This window comes from Urocitellus parryii, chromosome 1, assembly GCF_045843805.1.
Source record: "Urocitellus parryii isolate mUroPar1 chromosome 1, mUroPar1.hap1, whole genome shotgun sequence".
In the NCBI taxonomy this organism is placed as follows: domain Eukaryota; kingdom Metazoa; phylum Chordata; class Mammalia; order Rodentia; family Sciuridae; genus Urocitellus; species Urocitellus parryii.
The window spans coordinates 60,271,139-60,294,641 of NC_135531.1; the positions used below are offsets into that span (position 1 = coordinate 60,271,139).

At 45.1% G+C, this 23,503-nt stretch overlaps 1 protein-coding gene across 1 annotated transcript in view; it reads right to left on the reverse strand.

Annotated features, from left to right (window-relative positions):
* Positions 1-23,503, reverse strand: part of Map1b (microtubule associated protein 1B) — a 102,781-nt gene that overhangs the window by 16,496 nt on the left and 62,782 nt on the right. The window contains exons 3-4 of the mRNA XM_077800374.1: positions 9,076-9,158; positions 6,311-6,451 (exon numbers count right to left, since the gene is read on the reverse strand). Coding sequence (XP_077656500.1) covers positions 6,311-6,451; positions 9,076-9,158 — 224 coding nt within the window. The remainder of the gene's footprint in view (positions 1-6,310; positions 6,452-9,075; positions 9,159-23,503) is intronic.

Here is a 23,503-nt window from a genome sequence, read left to right on the forward strand (position 1 = left end):
CCCATGTAGATTCTCTTAGACCTAATATCCACAAAGAGTACGCGCAAGCTATGCATGTAAGTTTTGTAATACACTTTAGGAAGCAAATTCAGGATAACTCAAATTGCTAAATCTTTAATCATGAATTTTTGAAATTCTACCCAAGCTACAAAGCACAGCAGCTGGGGTCATGCGTGTAGGGGTTGATCAATCACTAGCTCTTTTTATGTGAAATGTGGACCTCCTCCAACTTTAAGGAGGAGGCAAAAAGACTTGAGGAATATCTCCCACTTTCCACCTTTTTGCCTCTACCCAGAGAGTTGAATGCAGTGCAGGAAAGGACCCCAAAACAAAATGAGGTTGCAAAGGAGTCTGAGGAGGTCAGAGGGCACAAAGACAGCCAAGAGGGGTGGGTGAAGAAAACCTAGGAGGGACCAGGCCGAGCAGAAAGAAAGTCTGCTCTGCTGGGCAGGTTTCTTTCTTTCCAACAAGTTTTTGGTCCCTCTAGAAAAAAAGCATGAGAGAATGATGAGGCAAGAATGCAGAGACAAGGGCTGGAGACGGTGAGGCCAGGAGGGACGGAATGGGACAAGGAAGAAGAGGAGGAACACTACATCCTTGAACTGTTCCACAGAAATGAAGCCCCTGTTTTCTTGCCCGATTCTAGACCTATGGGCGGCCTACAAGTACCCTAGAGAGCACACCTCCAGAGATGGCTAGAGAGTGCCCAGCCCCTGGCCACACTCCATGGATGCTCATTCATCAAACAGAGGAGACCACTAAGGAGAACCCTTCAATGGCATTCCGGCTCTGACTGGCTGTTAGATTTGGAAATGGAGGCTGCTTCTAAACAAATTGGGAAAACATCTCCATGATATGACTGTTTCCAGGTAGCAGAAATACATCACCATCATCACCATCATCGTCATCTCTCTCTTTCTCTCACTCTGTTTTTGGTTTGGTGCTGGGAATTGAACTCAGAGGCTTGCTCATGCTAAACATGCACTGTACTCCTGGGCTATGCCCCGAATCCATCCTCTGTGTCTTTGTATCTTATTAAATGTTAACTAGTATCTCAATTAATATCCTCGATTCCCTGGTATATAGCCAGACTCAGCAGGTTTCATTGCACCGAATACAGTCAATTCCACTCCTGCCATTTTCCTGGAGTGGGCACTGGGAAGAGACATGAGCCTGTGGGTACTTATCAAACACTAATTACTCCCCTGGGCCTTATAAAGATGGGTGGTAGACAGGACTGGGAGAAATGTTTCTTCGGAGCAAACATAATCTTTTTTGTTAATTATTTTTTCCTGATCAAATGCAGGCATGCTGGAAGAGGAAGGGCGATAAAGAAAATAAACGGCTTTACTAAAGATGATATTAATGAAACAAGACTTTTATTTCTAAACCGTGGCCTTCTAACTACATCTCCTTTTTTGATTAGGTTACTTGGTTGGCTGATGAGGAAATACCACAGACAGCGTATCTCTGGGCTTTAGCAAAACATTGAACAGGATCTCTGAACGTTGTGATGGCAGAATTAGGTGGATTTACAGCAGCCGTATAAATAGTGCTACTTAGTGTCAACCGGGGGGTCTGTGATCGGCTGCCTCGAGACTAATTTCTGTCCTGCTGCGGATTCACTTGGGAAAGAATGGTGGGGATGTGCTTAGGGGATCAGTGGAGGGCATGAAAACCAGAGGCCTGGCAAAGATGTGGGGTCCAGAATTAAAGTACTTAAGGAAGCTCTCGATGATGATGGCTAAGTCACCTCTAACAGGGTGGCACTCTAAAGGGATAAATGTAAGGTTCAATAGACAGCAGGGCAAAGGACAGGATTGGGAGATGTGGCTTAGCAACAATATCCATGGGGGGAAACTCAGGGATTTTAGTGACAGTCATGGATTTATCATGAAGCTAAAGAAGCTTAAATGCCAAGGCCCCTCACTGGCATGATTCCCTACTAAAGTTTTGCACTTAATTGTGGATTAATAATTGTGTTTTCTTTTTCTTTCTTTCTTTCGAGTGGCACTAAGTGGCTCAGGCTGGCTCCAAAGTCCTGGGCTCAAGGGACCCTCCTGCCTCAGCCCCCCCAGGAGCTGGGTCTTCAGGCATGTGCCACCATGCCTGGCTGTTTTCTTTTACTTAATAAGACACCCCCCCCCCAAATTATCCAAATTGCAGAGCTCCTCAAAGGCTGCGCCCTTCCTGGTTGGCATTTAAGCACATATGGTGACAGTCAAAGGTTACTTTTAGACTTGCTTAATAGAGGATTGTATTGGAAACTATCAAAGTCATTGATTTTTACCGTTCTAATCTGGTCAGATGACTCCCAGGAAATGGTGTCCAGTTTAAGTCATGACATTTTTGAGAAACTAGATCAAACAACGTAATAAAACAAGTTTCCCCCCTTGCTGGCTTCATCTCCTTGGCCTTGACTTCTACATGCTAGATCTGGGTCTCTTTGTCTTGATACACCATGTCTCTCTCTAAGATCATGACATCTGTCTTCTAGGTGTCAAATACCTCTGGGTTTTAACTATACCAGCAGGTTACAAATCAATATCTCCAGCCCAATTCAAGTTCCCCAGCTCTGGACTCCCATCCAGCAGTCCAATGAACTGCAAGATATTAAAACATGACCAGGACTGAACTCTTGAATTTCCTGCACAGCACCTCATCTGCCTTTCCTGACAGAGGAACAGGTTTGAAGGATAGTGACCAAGGAACATAAGGGGCTTTTAATATTTTACAAAGATGATTAATTTGCTGGGAGGGTAAATTGAGTGTTGTTTAGGGGTATCTAAGACACTGTAGGTGGTAAAGGATTCTGTTCCTTTCTCAAAGACATAAAAAGAAATAAGGAAACGCTTCAACAGAGAGGCAGGAAAAGGCCCCCAGGAGGCGATGACTCGCCACCCTGGATTTCAGGGGGTGGTGGGGGTGGTGAGTTAACCAGATGGCTGCTCTGTCTGGAAGAGCTGGTTTTGTAGTTGACCTCTAGTGATGAATGCTCCCTAAACCCAAAGCTCAAAGTGCATAATTCTATTTTTTTTAGACCCTTTATTTGTAGCTATTCTTGTTAAAAAGACAAAAAAAAAGCATCATTTTTGTTTTTCTAAAATTGTCGTTTCTGGTTTCTCTGGAATTGACAAGGAACACTTTTCAAGGACTAAAGGACTGGAGCTGGACTCAGAGTGACCTTTGGTGCTTTTGCTACTGAGTCATTCTGTACCCAACCCTTTTCCCCAGGCAACAAAAAAAGGGCAACCATGGCTGCAAAGACTGAATTGTACCCGGGGCACTCTAACACCATAACACGGAGCTCTATCATTTTTTTTATTTTTTGAGACAAAGTTTCACTAAGTTGCTGAGTCTGGCCTTGAACTTGTGATCCTGCTGCCTCAGCATCCCAGGTAGTTGGGCTTACATCACAGTGATTTTTAATTCACTTTGTCTCTGGCGTCCTTCTTCAGTGCTCATGAGGTAAGAGAGATAAAGGTTGAGTGGCTCTGGTTGGAGCAGGAGGGAGGGACTGGATCTTCATATTCGTCCTCCTCTCCCCCCTCTTTCCCTCTCTACCCCAACACCACTGATCTAGACTGTTAGAAAAAAAAATCTAGAAAACTTTTTCCATTTGTATTAACCATTACATTCTCCAAAGTATCAGGATGAGGGATTGTGAGGACAGCAGAGGGGAACATGACCTAGTGTCTGGCCCTGACAATACCTGCCTGAGTATAATGAAGATGTGTACCCTTCAGAACAACCCCATGATTATGAGCCCTGGGAACCTGCCCTTCCACAGAACTCTTAATTCTTAGGTGAGGTTGTTCATTTTCATTCTGTAGTTACTGGTAAAAATCCAGACACATGCCTAGCCCATTGCACCACAGCTCCACTTCCATGGTCTGTATAAATGACTTAAATGGAAATATTCTTAAACACTATTCTTCATTTAAAAAGGCAGGTATTATTTGGGGTCCAGGTGGATGAAACATGATATGTCCTTATGTAAAATTTTGGCAATGATGAACTCTTTTCTTTACATATTTCCTTTGCTTGGTTTCATGGCAAAAAAAAAAAAAAAGCAAACCAATGGCTTGGGGAGAAACCGACCACTAGAAACCAACTGCAGAAATGCATAGAAATGCAGAAAGGTGTCCACGTGCAGAGGAAGGAGCCAGAGGTTCCAGGGTTAGCTGCCCACCACTGCACCAACTCCAGTCCTCTGCAGCTCTCCTGCCTCCCTGGGACAAGGTACTGATAATGTGCATGGCCTCTGAGCTATCAGACACTGCCCATCTGCCCCAGGTACAACATGAACTTGAGGATACAATCTTGCAAAAGAGTCTGTCCTTCCAGTGATCACACATCAACCTCAGAGCAGTAGACAGAGCAAGAATTATAGCTCAAGCTCAGGAATTTCAATGCCATTCAACGATGGTTTACTGGACCTTTACTACATGTGGGAGCCATGGAGACCAGAACCAATGAGGCATGGAGGCTGCCTCTAATAGCTTGGGGGGAAGACAGATCACAAGCTCTGGAGAAAGAGCCAAAGGGCAGGTCAGGGTGGTGCATGCTTGTAATTCCAGCAATGCAGGAGGCTGAGGCAGGAGGATTGCAAGTTAAAGACCAGCCTTAGCTAGTGAGACCCTGTCTCAAAACAAATAAACAAAAAAGGACTAGGGGGTGTAGCTAAGTGGTAAAGTGCCCCCTGGGTTCAAACCCCAGTATCAAAAAAAAAAAAAAAAAAAAAAAAAAAAAAAAAAAAAAGAGCCAAATTTCCATTCTGAAGTGGCAAAGAGATACCAGGTCCAAGAGCCTTGAATGCTTAGAGGAAGGGACTCCTTGATGCCTGGGGGACAGCTTTTTGCTTTGGGGAACCAGTGTCCTATGCTTCCAGCTGCAGATGACCCCACACCTACAGAGGGCTGTGGTGAAATGTTCATTTTCATGGTCATGTTGTGTCTTGGTCCCCCGTGGGTGGAGAGTGACAATCATTTTGTTATCTGACCTGTGTTTTTACAGAGGTAAACTAAATGAAATTGGGCAGTTTTCTTACAGCTCTTGTGGTTGAGGAAAAGTACACAGGGACTTTTCCAAGAACCATCAGGCAAAGGGAGATTAAATGCAGAAAGACACTTGGCCTTTCATGACACACAGGAGATGGACAAGCTGCCGTCGCAAGGAGACAGTTTTAAACGGTCCTGGCACCTCCGCCTCAGCAGATCCCCAGCCTCTCTCCATTTAGAAATCTGCCACCAGCTACAGGCAGGCCCCAATGACGACGGTCCTGAGCTCTATCTGTAACCACTATGAACAAATGTGCTAAATCAAAAAGGCACATTATTTTGGAAAGTTTCTCAGCCAGGGCAAATTCTCAAGTAGAAATAAACAAATTCAGATCTTTCATCTGATTTCACCAAATACTACCAGCTTCCTATAGTTTTCAATACTTCATCAGTATCTTCCTTGAGGTAAGATGTCTTTGTGAGAAATATTAATGATCCAGCTCCAGCTTAGCTACTTTGACCATCTCTTTTGGGGTCACAGTCATGCCCCATTTTCCTACGTGCCTCCCCTTTCAGGTCCCTCTCTTTTTGGTGGACTAGTTATACAACCCAAATTCAAACACTGGGATTAAAATGAAGAGAAATAAAAAAATAATTAGGCCAAGGAAAGTAGGCACAAGTATTGAAAGAGATCAAAGCAGTGGCAGCCTACCAAAAGCTAAAGAGATCTTCGAAGTATTCTTGCAGAAAACAGGGAACCTAGATTTTCTATTTGGCTCTGCCATTCCAAGTCTCCCCATTATTTCTGCTATCTGTAAACATTTTTTTTTTGTACTGGGATTGAATTCAGGGGCACTCGACCACTGAGCCACATCCCTAGCCCTATTTTGTATTTTATTTAGAAACAGGGTCTCACTGAGTTGCTTAGTGCCTCGCCTTTGCTGAGGCTGACTTTGAACTCGTGATCCTCCTACCTCAGCCTTCTGAGTCACTGGGATTACAGGCATGCACCACCATGCCCAGATGCTATCTGTGAACTCTGACTATTTCTAAACACCCTGCCCCGCCCCACACACCTAGCTATGTCTCCAGCACATCAGGTGATTCCAAATAATTATGAGTGCTCTAGATTCTTTCCATGATAAACCATAAGAATAAAGTACTTTGGATCACACACAGTTCTGCTTATTTCAAAGGAGCCATAAGACTTCCTCTCCTCTTTCTATCTCCCTAGTGCTTTCAAAGAAGAGCCTACAGCTAAATAATCATCAAACAACTGGAGGTTGAGCTATCCCCAGAAAGGAGCCCACCTCTTGATCGGTGAAGATCTCTATGAAGTTCTGGAAGGAGAAAGAGCCAGACTGCAGAATGAGCTCTCCGGTGTTTTCGAAGCACTGCCCGGTCAGCACGAGCAGTTTGTGTCGGGCGGCGTCGGTGATCATCAGGCGCACCTGAAAGAAAACACGGGGAACCAGCCATGAGCCCCGGGGAGCACAGCCACCTGCCTCCAGGACGGGGCTTTGGGGCACATGAAGTTATCAACCAAAGGTGTTCAGGCCCTGGGAGTCTACTTTCTTCCCCTGGGGTTGGTCGGGGTTGGGGCAGGCAGGGCTGAGTGCAGCAGTGGCTGCAGGAATTATCTGCAAACTTTATGGACGAAGCCACTGGGAGTTCACCCATCAACACCATTTCCAAAGTTCTACTATAACCCAGACAGTCATGCAGTTGACTTTCTCTCCTAGTCTCCTCCTGGTTTGTAAGGCAGCCTTCACAGCTGGCAGGCGTGTGCTCCACAGCTGTTCGGAAGTGTCTGCTAGCAGCAGGCCGTCTGGGAGACCAGGACCGTCTTGCCAGAATCCCACAGGCTGAGTCACCATGTACAGCCCAAGGGCCCCCTCGGGAAGGTTAGGCTTCCAGCCAGGGTCCAGGCCCGCCCCTCCCACCTCGGGTCCCTCCCCTTTCCTTCCTAGAGCAGGCACACGGCTCCAAAGACAGTCTCCAGTGGGATCTGCAAGGTGCAGGGCACTGAGCATGACGGAAAGGCTTCCCCTCAACAGTGATCTTTGAAACTGAACTGCAAATGGTTGCACTAAAGAACTCTCTGTGAACTTTACATGGCAGGAAGCCAGCTGTCCTTCAGCAGAAACACCCGTCTGAGCACCAAGATATTTGTTCTGGGTCCAATTCGTGAATGTGTGACACATACTGGGTGCCAGGCATCATGGGAAGCACTGAGGGCAGAGGGTAGAAGTAAACAGACCAGGACCCCTCCTCGCCCAAGGACCCCACAGTCTCATCACGGGAAGACACATGTACCCAAGCAAGTGTTTCAGTCCCAGCTGCTCTGCAGGCAAGCCTGGATTCCTTTTTCAAAATCCTTATTTTTGTGGGCTGCAGTTGTGGCTCAGTGGTAGAGCACTTGCCTAGCATGTGTGAGGCACTGGGTTCGATTCTCAGTACCATATATAAATAAATGAATAAAATAAAAGTCCATGAATATCTAAAAAAAAATCGTTAAAAAAATCCTTATTTTTCATTGACCATTCCTCATAGCTGTTCTAGGCAGTCTGCCTGGACACAGATTAATCCTCCCATCTTTTCAGGTTATAATTACTCCCTGATTCTATTAGTCACAGAGAGATTGCTATTCCCTCACTTTCCTCAACTTTTCACCTTAATGGATTGTCAAAGAGGTTTTGTTCATCTGAAGCAGGGAGAAGAGAGTCAGAATAGGCTACACTATAAGGGTGAAAAAGTGGAAGCAACTCAGATATCTAGTAACTGAAGAATGAATAAACAAATGTACTATATCCACATAATGGAATATTATAGAGCCATCAAAAGGAATGCAGAGCTGATATATGTGACAACATGGCTGAACCTTGAAACGATCATGCTAAGTAAAATAAGCCAGATAAAAAGGGCACAAGTTATGTGAAATGTCTAAAACAGGCAAATCTATAGACATAAAATAGGTTATGGGTTGCCAGAGCAAGGGAGAATGGGGAGTGGACTGCTAATGGGTTTGGGGAATGATGGACATGCTCTGGAATTAGTGGTGATGATTGTACAACTTTGTAATAGGCCAAAAATCACTGAATTGCATACTTTAAAAGAACAGCTTTTATGCATATGAATTATTTCTCATTAAAAAAATAGAGTATAATCATAGATGCTCAAAGCATGGGCAGAAGACACTGCAAATAATGGATGCTTTCCATCTTAAAGCTATCTTTAACAGCTTTAAAATCCAGGAAACAACTCAGTTTCCAAAGTGCTAAACTCTGATAAAGGAAGTTGGAAATGGAGTTATATCAGTTCCTGAGCCTGGGTGACCACGGACTGTGGGCTTCAGCCTAGTTCTCTGTCACAGTGGGCTCTGAAATCCCCAGTTACTCTAACCATGCTTTCATATGTTGGGAACAATAGTAGCCAACACGCTTTCGTCATCACATGCCACACTCTGTCCAAAGTACTTCCAAGTACCACATTATGTACACACATTCCATGTAGGGACTGTTACGATCTCCTTTTCACAGAGGGCAAACTGAGACAAAGACAGTAAATAACCCACCCAAGGCCACCAGCTAGTAAGTGGCAGACCTGCGAGTGGGAACCCAGGTGGTGTCCATGCTCCTGACCACTATGCTGGCCTGCCTTTCAGCAGGGATAAGGGTTGTGCAGGAGAGCTTGCAATGGGCTTGCATCTAAGTTGCCATTCTTCTCCAAGTTAGGTTCCTGTACACCCCAGCCGGAGGGCTTGCAATCGATATCCTCTGCTATATTCCTGCTAGACTCTACCCCTCCAGCACGCACCCCACGGATGCCCCCATTCTACACTGTCTCCCCCCCCACACACACACACACAAAGTATGACAGCCTCAGTATGTCCTTACTGGGAGGCGCTGTCTGAGGTGGTGCTGATGCAGAGAACCAGCCACTGAGTGCAGGTTAAGGAAAACCCCTGCACCCAGGATTTCTCCTCCTCTCATGACCCTGGCTGGCCCCCTCCTGTCCAGCTCCTGGAGTCAGTGTGGGGGACCGTGCCCCAGCCCCTACGGGTTCGAATGCTTACCTCAGTGCTGACGGCTTCATCTGAAGGGTTGATCAGGACTACTGTTTCTAGAACGTCACTTCGGTGATGAAGGATCTTTTGTCCTGCAGGCACGAGAAACACACAAACACACAAAGAGCAGATCTTTAGTTTTTCCGGATGAAAAGCTTCAGGGAGGAATTTCTGCCTCCAAGGTGGCAAGGGGCACCGGGGTTCTCTGCACTCTCTGGGGAAACACAATCCGGGCTCCCGATGAAGAGGGTGCAGGCAGCAGGCTCCACCCGGCGCTGGGTCCGGGTGGCCTGCAGATCAGTGACCCCTCACTCTCTAGTTTTCATGGTAGATCGCCAGGCAGCCTCAGTGCCCTAATGGCGGTTTTCTTCTGAGACAAGGCGTGGATGCCAGGAAAACTCAACTGGGGCTCTTGACATTTCTTTTCTCATGGTAATCGGGGATGTTTCTCCCTATCAGCCTTTCTTCTGGTGAGAACTGCGCTGAGATTAATTAGGAGCCTCATTGTGAAATGAATGACATCCAGAAACCCGGACTAACAATTAGCCCAACAACCAGAATGGCTGTCTGAGGCAGGCTCGCAGTCTGTTGGGGGATTCCTTAATTAATTCACTTGCTCATAGAAAAGTGGGGAAACTGTGGGCCAATGAAAAGGGAAGAACAACCTTCCTTCTGGACAGGGTGGCCAAACGGCCCCCTAAAGACAAGCAAGGTTGACGGAGAATCAAGGTGTGTGGGAGGACTGAAGCCCTGCTCCACATCCCAGCCTTCCCCCATCTTACAGGGTCATCCTGCGGCTGAACAGCCCTCCAGCCAGGGTGGACGGAGGTTTTTGGAGGCCTCGACACCCCCTCCCTTGCCAGCCAGATGAAAGCCATCAGGGGGTGTACAGCCAGAGCCGGCTGTGTGTGCTCTGCCAGCTGACAGAGAAGAGGGGCATCCCTCGGAAAGTTGGGGGGGGGGAGACACGTGGTTGGAGGGTAGACAAGAATGCATCGGCTGCTCGGAAGCACAAGGAAGCTTGGGCGACAGGAGGAAGCAGATTGGAATCTGAGCGAGGAGGACACCAACCGAGAGAAATAGAGAGGGGAAAATGACCAGGGGCAACTGTTTTCCAGACAAATAGCTTAAGTTAATGTTCTTCAAAAAGCTCAAACAGAATTATCAACAACCCAGCCATTCCCTTCCTAGTGGAACGGAGAGCAGGGACTGAAATGGGTGCTTATACATCAATGCTAATTACAGCAATATTGACAGCAGTCAAAAGGTGAGACAACCCAGATAAAATCCGTACACACAGACAACAGAATACCCACTCACCGTGGAAAGGAGGAAGTACTGATAAAGCTACAACATGGACGACCCCAGAAAACATTATGCTCAAAGAAATAAGCCAGACATAAGGGACAAATATATGATTCTGCTCCAATAAAAGAGCTGGAAGTGGCAAATTCACAGAGAGTAGATGAGAGGTTATCAGGGGAGGGAGCATGAGGGATTGTGGGTCCGGTTTCTGCTTGGGGTGATGGAAATGTTTTGAAAATAGAGGTGATAGTTGTTAGTCAACTTTGTGAATATAATTAACACCACTGAATTGTTCATATAAAAATTGTTAAAATGACAGATTTTGTTTTATTTATATCTTATTGTAACTTTAAAAATAATTAATTTACCAACCAGCATCGAGTAGTTTACTTCCGTGGGTGAATGGTAGGTTATGCAAATCACATCTCAGTGAAGTGTTTAGAAACAAAGCAACCAGCCTAGGCACAGGGCTGAGGATTTTCCCCTTTTCCCCTCAAGGACCAGGAGCCCTACAGATTCTGGACAACATGTTGACATTCTCAACATGGCCATTTTCAAGCTCATTCTCCTCTAACATCATGCTTTCCTTAACAGCTATTATTTACCAGTAAGCCCCACCTCGGACATAGAAGCAGCCCCAACTCAGCCACAATGGTGTCCAGCACTGTTCTAAGACTTCATATATACAACTTCGCTTATGACTGAGGTATCATGATAATTCCTGTTACTGTTGAAGGTGATGAGTCTGAAGAAGAAAATTAAGTACCCACCTCACCCAACCAGTGAGTGAGTGGTCAAGCTGAGAAGGAAGGCACCCAGAAAAGGCCAAATAAAATCCGTATGCACAGACAACGGAATACCGATTCACCGTGGAAAGGATGAATACATGAATAAAATCAGAGATGGGCTTAAAGAAGAAGCCTCAAAGCTTTCAGAGAAGAATCAATAAACAAAACAAAGAACTACCTACATAAAGGTAAGTAAAATTAAGAGCAGTGCCTTACTCCAAACATCTAAAAATGAAAAAACTTCACATCAGGACAACGCTAAACAGTTCTTTAAGAAAAAAAAAAAAAGAGAAAAGAAATTTCCTTTATTTATGAATGCTGAATTCTGTAATTCATTGGAAATTGCTTTTGGCTTTTTCGTTGTTTTTGTTTTTGACAAATATGTGCATTTAAAGCTCAAGCCAAAGAAAAGCAAATTAAATAATAAGGAAATGATAAAACAAAAATCAGCAATACACACAAATCCATCCTCTATCGAGTGGCCTCTGAGTGCCTCCTTGAACAAAGATTTCAGGATCTTTGAAGGCAGGAAATTGGGTCAAAATTAAGCTACAGTGTGAGACCAAAGAGAAGCAAACAGTCATCTCCCTTTTCATAAGTTTGACCTGAGTACCCAAAGTATCAGGCAGACCCATGCTGGGGTCTGACCATTGTCCCTGACTATATTCTGCAGGAATTCATAAAAGCAGATGAGTAAGTTTGTAGAAGGAGCGCCCACCCCAAGAGTCAGTAGTGGTCTCAGAGCCCCTTTCTTTCCTAAGTGATCCTACACTCTGCCCCCAACCCAGCTCACTGAAGCCGGCACAGCCATGCCCCTGCCCGCACTGCATATCCTAGCCGGGTCCCAGAGGCCACCTGCTGCCAGGTGCTCCCTGAAGGGGCTTCTTACCATCCTCCGGCAGTTCCCCTCCTCCTTGGCTTCATCAATTGCAAACAAAACAAATGCATGTGACAGCTGCCGTCTACCTCCACTCCTCCCAAGCCAATTTCCAGACCTGTTCACCCAGGAATTCAGCTACCGATGTTCTTTTCATCCATCTTTGGAAAACACCCGGAGGATGGAATGACACCAGCGATGTCCATGCACCAAGATGCAATGGCTGCTCCTTCAACAAAAGCCTTTTTATAGGATTTATTAGGACGAAGGAGGGGACTTAAAAGGAGAGAGGGAAGTTGTGTGCTCTTGTCACGGCTGGACTGTGGGCCAGATTCTCCTCCAGGACAGGGGGCCGCCGAGCCTCCTGGGCCAATCTAGCAAAGCCACAGCTGGGTAGAGGGTCCTGCAGGCGCCCCCACCCCCGCATCCCCTGGGTACCAGCTCTCCCACAGCAGGCGGCTGTCAGGCGGCTGGGAGGCTCACAGAGTTGCATATTTGGGGAATGTTTCACACTGGGAAGTGGGCCAGGCATTCTGAAGGAGAGGCCACTACCCTGGCCTGTAAAGGTCTCATTCAGTTGCTTCAGAAAAGCAGTTCCCAGGAAAGAAAGACGACAGGGTTCCAGCCTCTCCCCACCATTCCAGTGTGCCCTCCCAGCTCACCGGGTGACCATCAGGCAGCCCCCATGAATAGTCCGTCTGAGGGGAGCCGGGGAATGTCACTCACTGCTCGCATCAGAAAGAGTGTTCTTCAGGGGTTTCCCCACAGAACTCAGTGTGACTGTGAGGCCTGACCTGGCAGTATGGGGGCAGCCAAGATGGCAGTTGTGTGACAAAAAGGGTCTGCTCCACCTCTGAATCAAAAGAGGACGGTCTGGGGACCCCTTGAAGCAGCAGGGGCCTTGCAGACAATGAGACCTTTGTCTGTGCTCTTCCAAAGCTGTGTTTGGAACTTGAAAAGAGGCCTGTATTTTCCAGTTATGGCTGGAATTTCTTTCCCCCTCTTGAAAATCTGATCCATTGAATCTATGTGTCTTCTTAAAGTGAGGCTGCTGAGTCATTCCTGTTTTGCTATATGCAGGTGATTTTGAAATCTCTTAAAGCAAAATGTTGTTTTCTTTGTACATAAGATTCTAGGATGCTTACAGGGTCTCTTTTCCCTAGAGCTAGAGATTCATCTAAACTTGTACTTGTGAGCACACATAAAACACAAGGTCTCTCCTCAATTTCAGAAGCTGAGGATGGCTGAACTCAGAGACGTACTCCACTGGGAACAGCCACAAACTACCCCCCCCACACCAAAAGCTCAGAACCTTCTTTCACACCTGGCTGATGCTTTCCTCCCCACTGGACTGGGAACATAGTAGCTGGGAGGTGGTAACATTTCTGCAGGAGTCAGAGCAACCTCGGGCCCTGGGCCTGGGCAGGCAGCTCCTAATGCAACAGCCTGGCATGAGGGACAGCAGAGCGACCAAGGCGGCCAGGTAGCTCCCAGCTACTTGGAGCAAACCCTCCAGGGAAAACATAACCAGTGTTGCTGAGACCTTTCAAATGGTCTCTAAGAGGGTGATCATTATATGTCTTGGAGATGAATATTTAAGTCTTTTCCCATTAATGATCACAAGCCCAAATTTAATTTTTACAACTTCTTTTTTCCTGAAAAATTAACATGTGGCAAGCATAATCTAGAAAAGCTAATTGAAGAATAAAGAAAGCATTCAATTTCCACTCTGCATGGGATGGATTAGACAAGGAGGGTCCTGAGTCACTGATAACCAGGACCCAGGGTCAGAGTGGGTGAGGGGCTCTAGCAAGGAGAATAGCCCTCTTGCCCCATAGAGATGGCTCCTTGCCAGGTGGAAACCAGGTGGGTTCTTTTTAGAAAAGGCATTTGACATTGTGATTCGACACTTTAAGGGACCTCCCCCCCCCAAGGTGAAGACACAGACCTCGTAGAGAAGGTTAAAGAAGATTCTAGGGTTAGAAAGGGAAATGTGTGGGATGAAGGAGGCCTGGGATAACTGAGCTAAAAGAAAGATCTGGCAGATCAAGAAAGGCCACAGGCAGAAGATGTGTTGATGTTAAAGTCAAAGAGAAAGGAAGAGGGCGAGGACCGTGGATTGGAGAGAAACCCCTCACCTGAAACCATGTAGACAGAACACTCCCCAGGTAAAATTAAGCTAAATGGATATAAGCAAGAAAGGAAAGGCGCTCTGTGGAGGGACTGAAATTACCAACAGGTAATTACAACAGGTCCCCCAGCAGTTTTTAATAACAGCTTTTTATTTGAATCATACCCAGGTCTCTTTTCTGCAGGAACCCACGTCATACATAAAGCAAATGTGTGGTCAGGTTGAAGGGAAAGGAAGCCAACGTGGAAGGATTTAACACTGGGTGCAGAACAGGTCCCAACTGGGTAGCAAGAGTCCCCAGCTCCTTTCTCAGAGGGAGAGAAGGGGCCAGTGTGCAACCAAGGAGCAGAGGCAGCAGAAAGGCCTGCTCAGGAGTCCATGGTGGTTTCCTGAGCTCTTCCATCCTACCTCGGCATTTATGAGCAAGAAAAACAGGGAGGGAGAGAGAGAGACAGACAGACAGACAGAGACAGAGAGACAGAAGGTGTGAACACAGGTCACCTGGTAACAGAGTTTATGAGATGCCACCATTAGCAGATTTTCCTGGCTGCCCCAGAGTTGGGCTCAGGGGAAGAATCCAGGAGCTGAGGCAACCTGACTTCACAGAAGCCTCCTTCAAGAAATCACCTCAGTCCTGGGGGACCACATGACCACAAGGCAGGGAAAACAACTAAGTCCCTTCACCCCTGCCAGGGAGGCACTTGGGGACAAAACAAAAGTGCTGGGGACCTGGTATCTCCTGATTACCCAGATCCCCAAACCTGGTGTCCACATGGAAAACAAGAGGCCAACTGTTACCAGGAAACTGCGCTGAATCCCTCTCCGGGGAAGGAACACTAATCCTGGAGGGGTCTGGCTTCTCAGGACCCTCACATGTCAAATCAACTTGTTTATCTTTTCCTGTTTATCTGCCCTTCAGCTCAGCCCGAAGAACAGTTTCTAGGCTGGTGTCTCAGAGGTCATGGGGACCTTGTGCAAAAGTCGGCACAAGTATCACCTGACGGGCATGCTGGTTTTTATGGTCACATGGGAGCCCCTTCAAGGTGCCAGGTGCCACCCTATCTGGACCGAACACAACTAAACATGAAACTAATGCACAGATGAACTTAGTGACAACATCTGATCTTTGATCCCCAGAAAGCCCATCTGAAGGATACAGCAACAAAGCTTGACACAGAAATGGTGCTTTAGAGTTCTTAAGCACCGTTCCTTCACATCAAGCTTGGTTTACGATTTATAACATTCCCATGAAGTGCTGGGTGCAGATACTACTCTCCTCACTTTTTGGACTGTAGACCTGAGTTCTAATGACTTTCTCAGTGTGAAAGAGCAGGGCTGGGACTCAGGTTACCTCCACTTACAGCTGCTCATGGCCAAGTAGTCAGGGACCTGGAACTATCCTGTTTTCCTTCTTGTACTGACCCACTCCTGTGCAAAATGAAACTTTCAAGTTGTGATGCCAAGATTCCCCTTTGTAAGAGGGTAACGCGGAGGCTGGGTCAGTTATGTTGAGTAGTGCGGCTCCACTGCTGGGAGAATATACCCTACTCCCTCCCATCAGGGGCACCCTGGCCTCCCACACAAACCCTGAGGCCAATTCCTCCTTTGTTTCTGCTGAACAATCAGCCAAGTTCTCTCCCACCTCCCCTGATACTCCTGGAAATGGCATTTCTTTTCTATTGAAAATGAATTTTTGTTTCTGCATGTGTTTCATCTCTGATGTGTGTTCCCGGATGTCACATCACACTTCCAATTCTGGACATGCACTTTATTAAAAAGAGACTTAAAAAAAAAGAGTCAAATTCCATTGTAAATAAGCTTGGGATATTTCACAAATGATCTTTTTCCATATAAATAGGTTGATCATTGCTTGGAAGCCAGAAAACTGTTTCTCTCACCTTTGATATCTTTTGTGTGGCAGAGAGTTTACGTGATTATTTAATTTGAATTTATACCTAATTTTTCCTACATTTCCCGGTCCTTGTTCCGTTAATTATTTGCTTTTTTGTTACCATTGGTTGGGGTCTGGTTTCCCCCACGTCTCCCAGTACTTCCACCCCATCTTTCCTTGGGCCTGCTGCCATCTTGTGCTTTGTCCCCCCAGCCTTTTTCTGCCTGGATAAACAAATAACCAGGGCCTTCACATTCCCCAGGTTCTCTCCTGGTTCCACATTTTTCACAGGAGGCAGAAGCCATCCCAGCCCTCTGGATCCAGGCAGGCAAGCCTTGCTCCTGCTTGCAGAGAGAACCTGGTCTTGCAGTTGGCATCCCCGCATGTTCTAACTGCACACACCAGGAGCAGAGATTGTGGGACAATGGGTCCCGGGTTCTTTTTGTACTTCACCCACTTTCTAAATCCTTCTGGTTCTCCTACCTTGCCTCATTCCCCTAGGTTTTCCTCTTGCTTTCTTCTTCTCCCTTTTTTTAAAGCCTCAAGGCAAAGGGATGAGAATCCAGACTATCAGGTGAAAAGAGAGTGGAAGAAAGAAGTGGAAATAAACAACATGGGTAGTGTTGATGGAACTAGGCCTCCCTGGTGGACACCCAAGGGGAACCAGCAATGCCCAGTGTGGGCACCAGCTGAAGCCGACAAGTCAGCCTGAAGGTCATATCCTCAGCAGTGTACAGATGCTATAGATACACACACACACACACACACACACACACACACACAAACTGCACACCTCGTGCAGAGTGATCTAGTACCCTGTCAGGGAACCAAGTCCAGGTTCATTCAAAAAATGACAGACCAGCATGTATCTCGTACCTCACCACTTACTATGCGCTCTCCCCGCTCTCCCACTGTGCCCTTCCAAGTCTCTGAATTGGTTTCCTGGGGCTGAGATGTTCTCTAAACAAAGCCACTTCAGACAAAGGAAAATACTCACAGCCCTCATGCACAAGAAATGATTCCCTTTCTCCGCTTTTAAGACCTGGAGTCCAGCAGCCAGGAAGGAAGCGTCCTCCCCATGAGTCTCATGAGAACCTGTTGCTCTTAGGGTGTAAAGAATCAGAGCTTCCTCACCTCTCAGCATGGGAGGACCTGAAGGAGCCCTAGGGACAATGTCGTCCTCTCTCTTTCCCTCTCATTTTACAGAAGAGGAAGCTTCAGACACGGCTGTGGTCGGTCATGGGTGGTAGACGTGTATTTGTACAAGTGCCAAAGGCATTTCCTATGTATATTGTAGAAAGACGGTTCTATTTGGAAGTGGGTGGCAAAATACTAACGCTGCCTTTCCGCTGTGATGCACTTTATGGTTTGTAAAATTATTTATTTGCACATTACCTCATTTGGACATTACCAAGGTCAATGATCAGAACTCTTTCTTTTTACAGATGGGGAAACAAAGCCAACAGGGAAGGCTGTTGAGAAGAGTTAGCTGTCTTTATGGGACACAGAATGAGCTGTTGAACTCGGTTAGAATCCAGCCCGTCTGACTCCTGATCCCTACTTCTTTTACTGCCCCTCACTGATGGAGAAAAAATGTGAAAAACGTAACAGTTCCCTGCCTTCTTTGCTCACCTTCACTCTCATCCACTTCTCAGATTATATTAGGAATTTCATGGTTCCAAATCCTTATTTTTTAAAAAATGACTTATCTGAGATACATTTCCCTTGGAATATTATAGAATAATCCCAGCATTTGGGATATAAATTTGGGAATAAATTTTATTTTGAGGGATACCTTCCATGTGCCAGGTGCTTTGCCAAGTCATAGATTAACAATATCAGTTAACTTTTAACTTGAAGACAGCACTTTCACCAGGTTGACAATTAGACCCAACTTCCTGGAGAACAGAGTAGGTTTCAGAGAAATGTTTTCAAAATCCTTAAAAAAACCAAAAAACATTGCTTTACTTTTCCTTAGGTTACTGGAGATTGAACCTAGGGTTTCATGCATGCTAGGCAAGAGCTCTATTGCTGAGCTACAGATCTCTTTATTTTTTATTTTCAGACAGTATCTTCCTGTTTTGCCCAAGTTAGCCTTGAATTTGTAATCCTTCTGCCTCTGCCTCCCAGGTATCCGGGATAAGCGTGCACCACCATGCTCACATGATGTTCTCAAAAATCTTCATGGTCTCCTTCTGCCTTTGTAAAGCATGTTGTATTTTCTTTCTGTTAATTTATTCATTACTTATAGGGGACACAGTTTTCTGGAGTTTAATTCAGGCAAATCAGTCCTACTTTTATAACCTGAACATTGAGAGCAACACATAAAAGGGATACACCCCTATCCTGAAGGGAGCACAGTTTGATGGGGGAGAGACTCAGTGTTTTGACAATTTCTAATTCAGGAAACCTAAGTCTGAAATAATGTCTGAGACACAGAAGTAGCTCAATCAATATTTGATAAAGGAATGAATAATAAAATGGCTATGATATATTGAATACCTACCCTGGGTCAAGCACTAAGTTCTTTGTGTCTTTTATTTATTTCATTAAATTTGGACAATATCCCAATGAGGAAGATACTTCTCTTGTTTCACAGACAGGAAAAGAAAGCATGGAGCTATAGAGCCACAAGAGTCCAAGGGTCTGCAGAGTTAGTCATGAGACCAGGGTGGGATCTGGGTAGTTTGGTGTGGGACTTGCTGCATTTGAGGTCCCTGTGGGATAGGCAGGTGGCTCTGTCCAGTAAGCAGGCAGAAATGTGGATCTGATGCTTAGGCAAGAGGCACAGTAAGCATACTTTTAGTGGATACTCTTGGCAAACACCGTAAGAGTCTCCCACTGAGAATAGTCTTCAGAAATGCCTGTATCTAAAGGATGGGCAAAGGCAAGTTGAAGATGATGGAGAAAAAATGTGAAAGATGTAATGGTTCCCTGCCTTCTCTGCTCACCTTCACTCCCACCCGGAGGTGACCTATAAGCATAGTGCTATTCTGAACCCTGAGCTAAATCACCTGTTATGGTTTGGACCCAAAAGTTCACTTGTTGAAAGCATGGTCCCCAGTGCAGCAAGATTCAGAGGTCAGGCTTTTGGGTAATGATTGAATCACCAGGGCTCTGACCGCCTCAGTGGATTAATCCATTTCATGGAGGTGGTCCCTAGTTGGAGGAAGTGGATCACTGGAGGTGTGCCCTGGAGGGGTCTGTCTTTTCTCTGGTCCCTCTCTCCTTCTCTCTGCTACGTAGTTGCCATGAACTAAGCAGCTTTCTTCCACTATGCCCTTCTGCCACAATGTTCTGTCTCATCTCAGGTTCACAGAAATGGAGTTGGCTGACCATGGACTCAAACCTCTGAAATCATGAGCCAAAATGAGTCTTTCCTCCTCTAAAGTTTTTTTTTTTTAATTTTTATTTATTTATTTTTATGTGATGCTGAAGACAGACCCAGTGCCTCACATGTGCAAGGCAAATGCTCTACCACTGAGCTACCCAGCTCTTTGTTTTGCTTTTAATTTTTATTTTGAAAGACAAGAGGACTCTATACATTAATATGTATAGCCAGTATTCAATCTGTTTTGCTACTCAAAAACAGAAATGCTGTGGTGCCTCCAATCATCTTGTCCAGCAGTGAAAACAGACTAAAGTATCACCTCTGCATAGAGGAGTCGAGGCTGAATATTTCAAAGACATTAACTAATCCAATCAGAACTTATTTCTGGTTTTTGAAGTCAATCCAAATACTCTTGGTTTGACCTCTATATGCACAGCTATGATATATTACATAGACTCTGGGCGAGACTTTATTTTCTGCAAGACACCTGAGACACCTGTCTGGTGGAGGAGAAAGACTATATCCTGGCAGGTTTCAGTATCAAATATTCTGCACAGTCATCTAAGGAGCGCCATAGAAATGCAGATTCTCATGGCCTCCCTTAGATTTTCTCATTCAGGAGTGAAGCCTGGGACTCTGCATTTCCAAAGTCTCTCAGATGATTCACTGGTTCCCTTCTTTGAGAAACAAGATGGCATGATGATGAATACGCTATTGATCGATTATATAAAAAGTGACCTCATTTAAAATTGTCCTCGTGTTGTTTTATGTATTACTACCCTAATGTCCAAATGGACTGTGAGAATTATTTCCCTTGGGAGCAAATGTGATCATTAAAGACTCAACCCACTCTTCTAGCAGGTATTGATTCCTCGGATCATTTGACAGGTTTATCTGACATTTAATTTGCCATCAAACTCCTACCATTGATCAAACCTAGGCAAACAGTTGACCTTTTGCCCTCATCTCTTCCTATCAGAACCAAATCATCCCACTATTATTCACCCTCAAAGCCAGCTGCCTTTAAAACAAAAAGTAAACTAGTCTTCTTTTTTTATATTTGGCCATCAAAAAGGAAAAATTTAAAAAACTACAAGTAGCTGACATAACATGTTAAATCTAGAATCTGACAATGACCTACCCCTAGGCAAGCCTTTAGCCCGTTAGGGAAAAGTGGTATGAGATGATTTTTCTTTCCCTAGTAAAGTCTGGAGGGGACAAGGCTAGTGGTACTGGCAGCATCGGGCTGAACACAGTAACCTGGTCTACCAGGAAGGGACTGTTTAGGGTCAACAGCCTGATCTAGAAGGATGAGGCTCAAGAGGCCTGAGACCATGTCCTGGGTGACATGGTGCCTCGGCTGCCACCATCTGTTAACACACAACTCACAGGTAATTCTCAGGTCCTGAGCTCTGGTCAGAATGAATAAATCTGGTCATCTCCAGAATAGTTCACATAAAACCTCAGCCCAACCCAAAGGGCCTGTGACTCTTCTATTTGTTTAAACGGTGTTTTATTAATACTATGCATCATTCAAAAGGTGAGGCGCAGATGGCTAACTCGCCCATGGGGACTGACTGCACCTGGATATTTCCACCTGTGCTCTGGCCATGTCGTTCAGTCATGGCCGGATGCTTGGCTGCCCAGAAAAGGACACCCAGTTCTTGCTGACCTTGGGTCTTTCCTCTCCCAGGCCTGAAGGGTGGTTCTCAGCACCCCAGGGCTGAGTCCCCAATCCCCTCAATGCTCTTATTCTTTGCGTGCCCTCGCTGGGAACCACAGGATGCCTCTGTGGAACCTGGTTCTCAACCTCCCTCTGTTGCATTCCGGTGAATCCCAAGAAATCTCCTCCCATGTTTAAATGCCTTTTCTTTAAACCCCAAACTTACAGTCTTTAAAGATCTCTACCACATCTGTAGGCTCCAGCTTTACTGTGCTGATCTCACAAACAGCCCCAGGAAACCCACCAAATTTGCTCATGTGTTTTCCTCCTTATTATTCTCCTTTTTTCTTATTCTAAGCAGGGAAGAACCACCCCCATTTGCTTTACTCTTTTCTGCTCTGTATGTTATCCTGGGCAGCAGCAGGAGAAGGGTACCATTTTTGAAGGCTCGATGTGAAGATACAAACAGAAAGACTTGAGTGGATATTTTAGCCCTATTGACTAAATGTTCATGTGTGTGTGTGTGTGTGTGTGTGTGCGCTGCAACATTCTGTTTTTATTTTTATTATACATGTATATATACGTGTGTGCATGTGTGTGTGTGTGTGTGTGTGTGTGTGTGTGTGTGTATAACACTAAATGTTAAAGAGGACAATGTCACAAAGACTTGACAAGTTAAATTGCTCCCACCACCTCTTCAGAGACTGCCACAGAGGATATTAAGCCCCTGCAAATTGGGCAGTTCCAGCTCCTCTCAGTGGGCACAGAGGCAGGAAAATTTTAATAGAACCTTCTCCAACTAAACCCTTCAGCTCTAAATCCAATCCCTCATTTGCACAGTGAAATATTTATTAAAAGGGTCAAGAGGAATGACGACATGGCTAATGCTGTATTTTCTTAGGAACATCATAAACAGAGTTGACTTTCTTGCTGCCCTTCACACCATTGTTTTTGGAGGGGATAAGAAGATAAAGAACCCAATTTGCTGCTGACTGAGGCCTTTGAGGAGTCATACTTTGATGGGTAGGATGTAGGCATTTGGATTTCAAATCAGCTCCTAAGTTTTTTCTTTTATCTAATGGTATTTCATTTCAATGAGCCGTATTAATAAAAGCTTCCATGAAATAAACCAGTAATTTAAAAAGCTGAATGTGTTATCAGATATTCATGCCAATTGATCCCTGCAAACATTTTTTTTTTTTTTTGCCCCAGTGGATAGTTTGCTTGAAGTTTGTTTTAAATAAAGGGTGTTGTTTGATGAAATCATTTACTGTGCTATGAAACAAGGCATCATATCTACTTCAATCTCATCATTTTCTTGAGAGTTCTGCTCACATTTGATTTCTTCTGGGGATATCTCCCTGTCCACTTCAGTTCTCAGCGTTTTCTCTTTCCCCAATTCTGATAGTAATTAACAATCACAAAATTCAACTACAGGAAGCACCTAAAGACTTCTGAGTTATTACCTTTGAAGAAATTATAAGATCTTAGTGAGCAAAATGCTTTCACATCTTTCCACGTATAAGATCTCACTTGAGCTTCCTGTGAAGTTAACAGTTTCTATGAAAATCTCCAAGTCTAGATGAGTGCCTTCCATGCACAGGCATTCAGATGATGATAATATTTTGCAAAACAGGACAATTCAAAGTGTAGGTACCCACGTTCACACAAACATCCACTCAGTTTCTTTCTTTTATAATTTTTTTTAGTTGTAGATGGACACAATACCTTTATTTCATTTATTTATTTTTATGTAGTACTGAGGATTGAACTCAGGACCTCAAACGTTCTAGGCAAATGCTCTACTGCTGAGCCATAACCCCACCCATTCAGTTTCTGAGAAGGATTTACCACAATAATGCAGACTGAAACGCAGCCTTCAGAAGCGAGCTGATCAGGTAGTCTAACTGCAGGATCTGAAAAATATACTACTGTCACCCTCAGCAGAAAGCTCACTGTCATACTTACAGAATGAAAAAGGAAATGCTGCCCAGCTCTTTAAACGTGATTAAGGCCCCCAAATGTCCAAAAGTATCAGGAGTTGCTTGTGTTTGTCTGGTTTCCTCACAAACACATTAGATTTTGCATCTCATTATTCAATCATTCCCTAAAATCCCTTAAGCAATTAAAATTGGACATCATAAAGAAGATAATTCTGTGATCCCCCCCCCACCCTACAGTGAATTGAACCCAGGTCTTGATGCATGCTAGGCAAGTGCTCTACCAATGAGCTACCTCACCAGCCTTTAAACATTTTTTTTTTTTTTTTTTTTTTAGTTATTTGACATAGAGTCTTACTAAGTTCCTCAGGCTGTCCTTGAATTTCCGATCCTCCTGCCTTAGCCTCCCAGGTAGCTGGGATTACAAGTGTGCACCATTGCCATTGTACTCAGCTCCATTCTTACTTTATATTAAACTATAAGATCTTCACATGGTCACTATCTGGGGAAT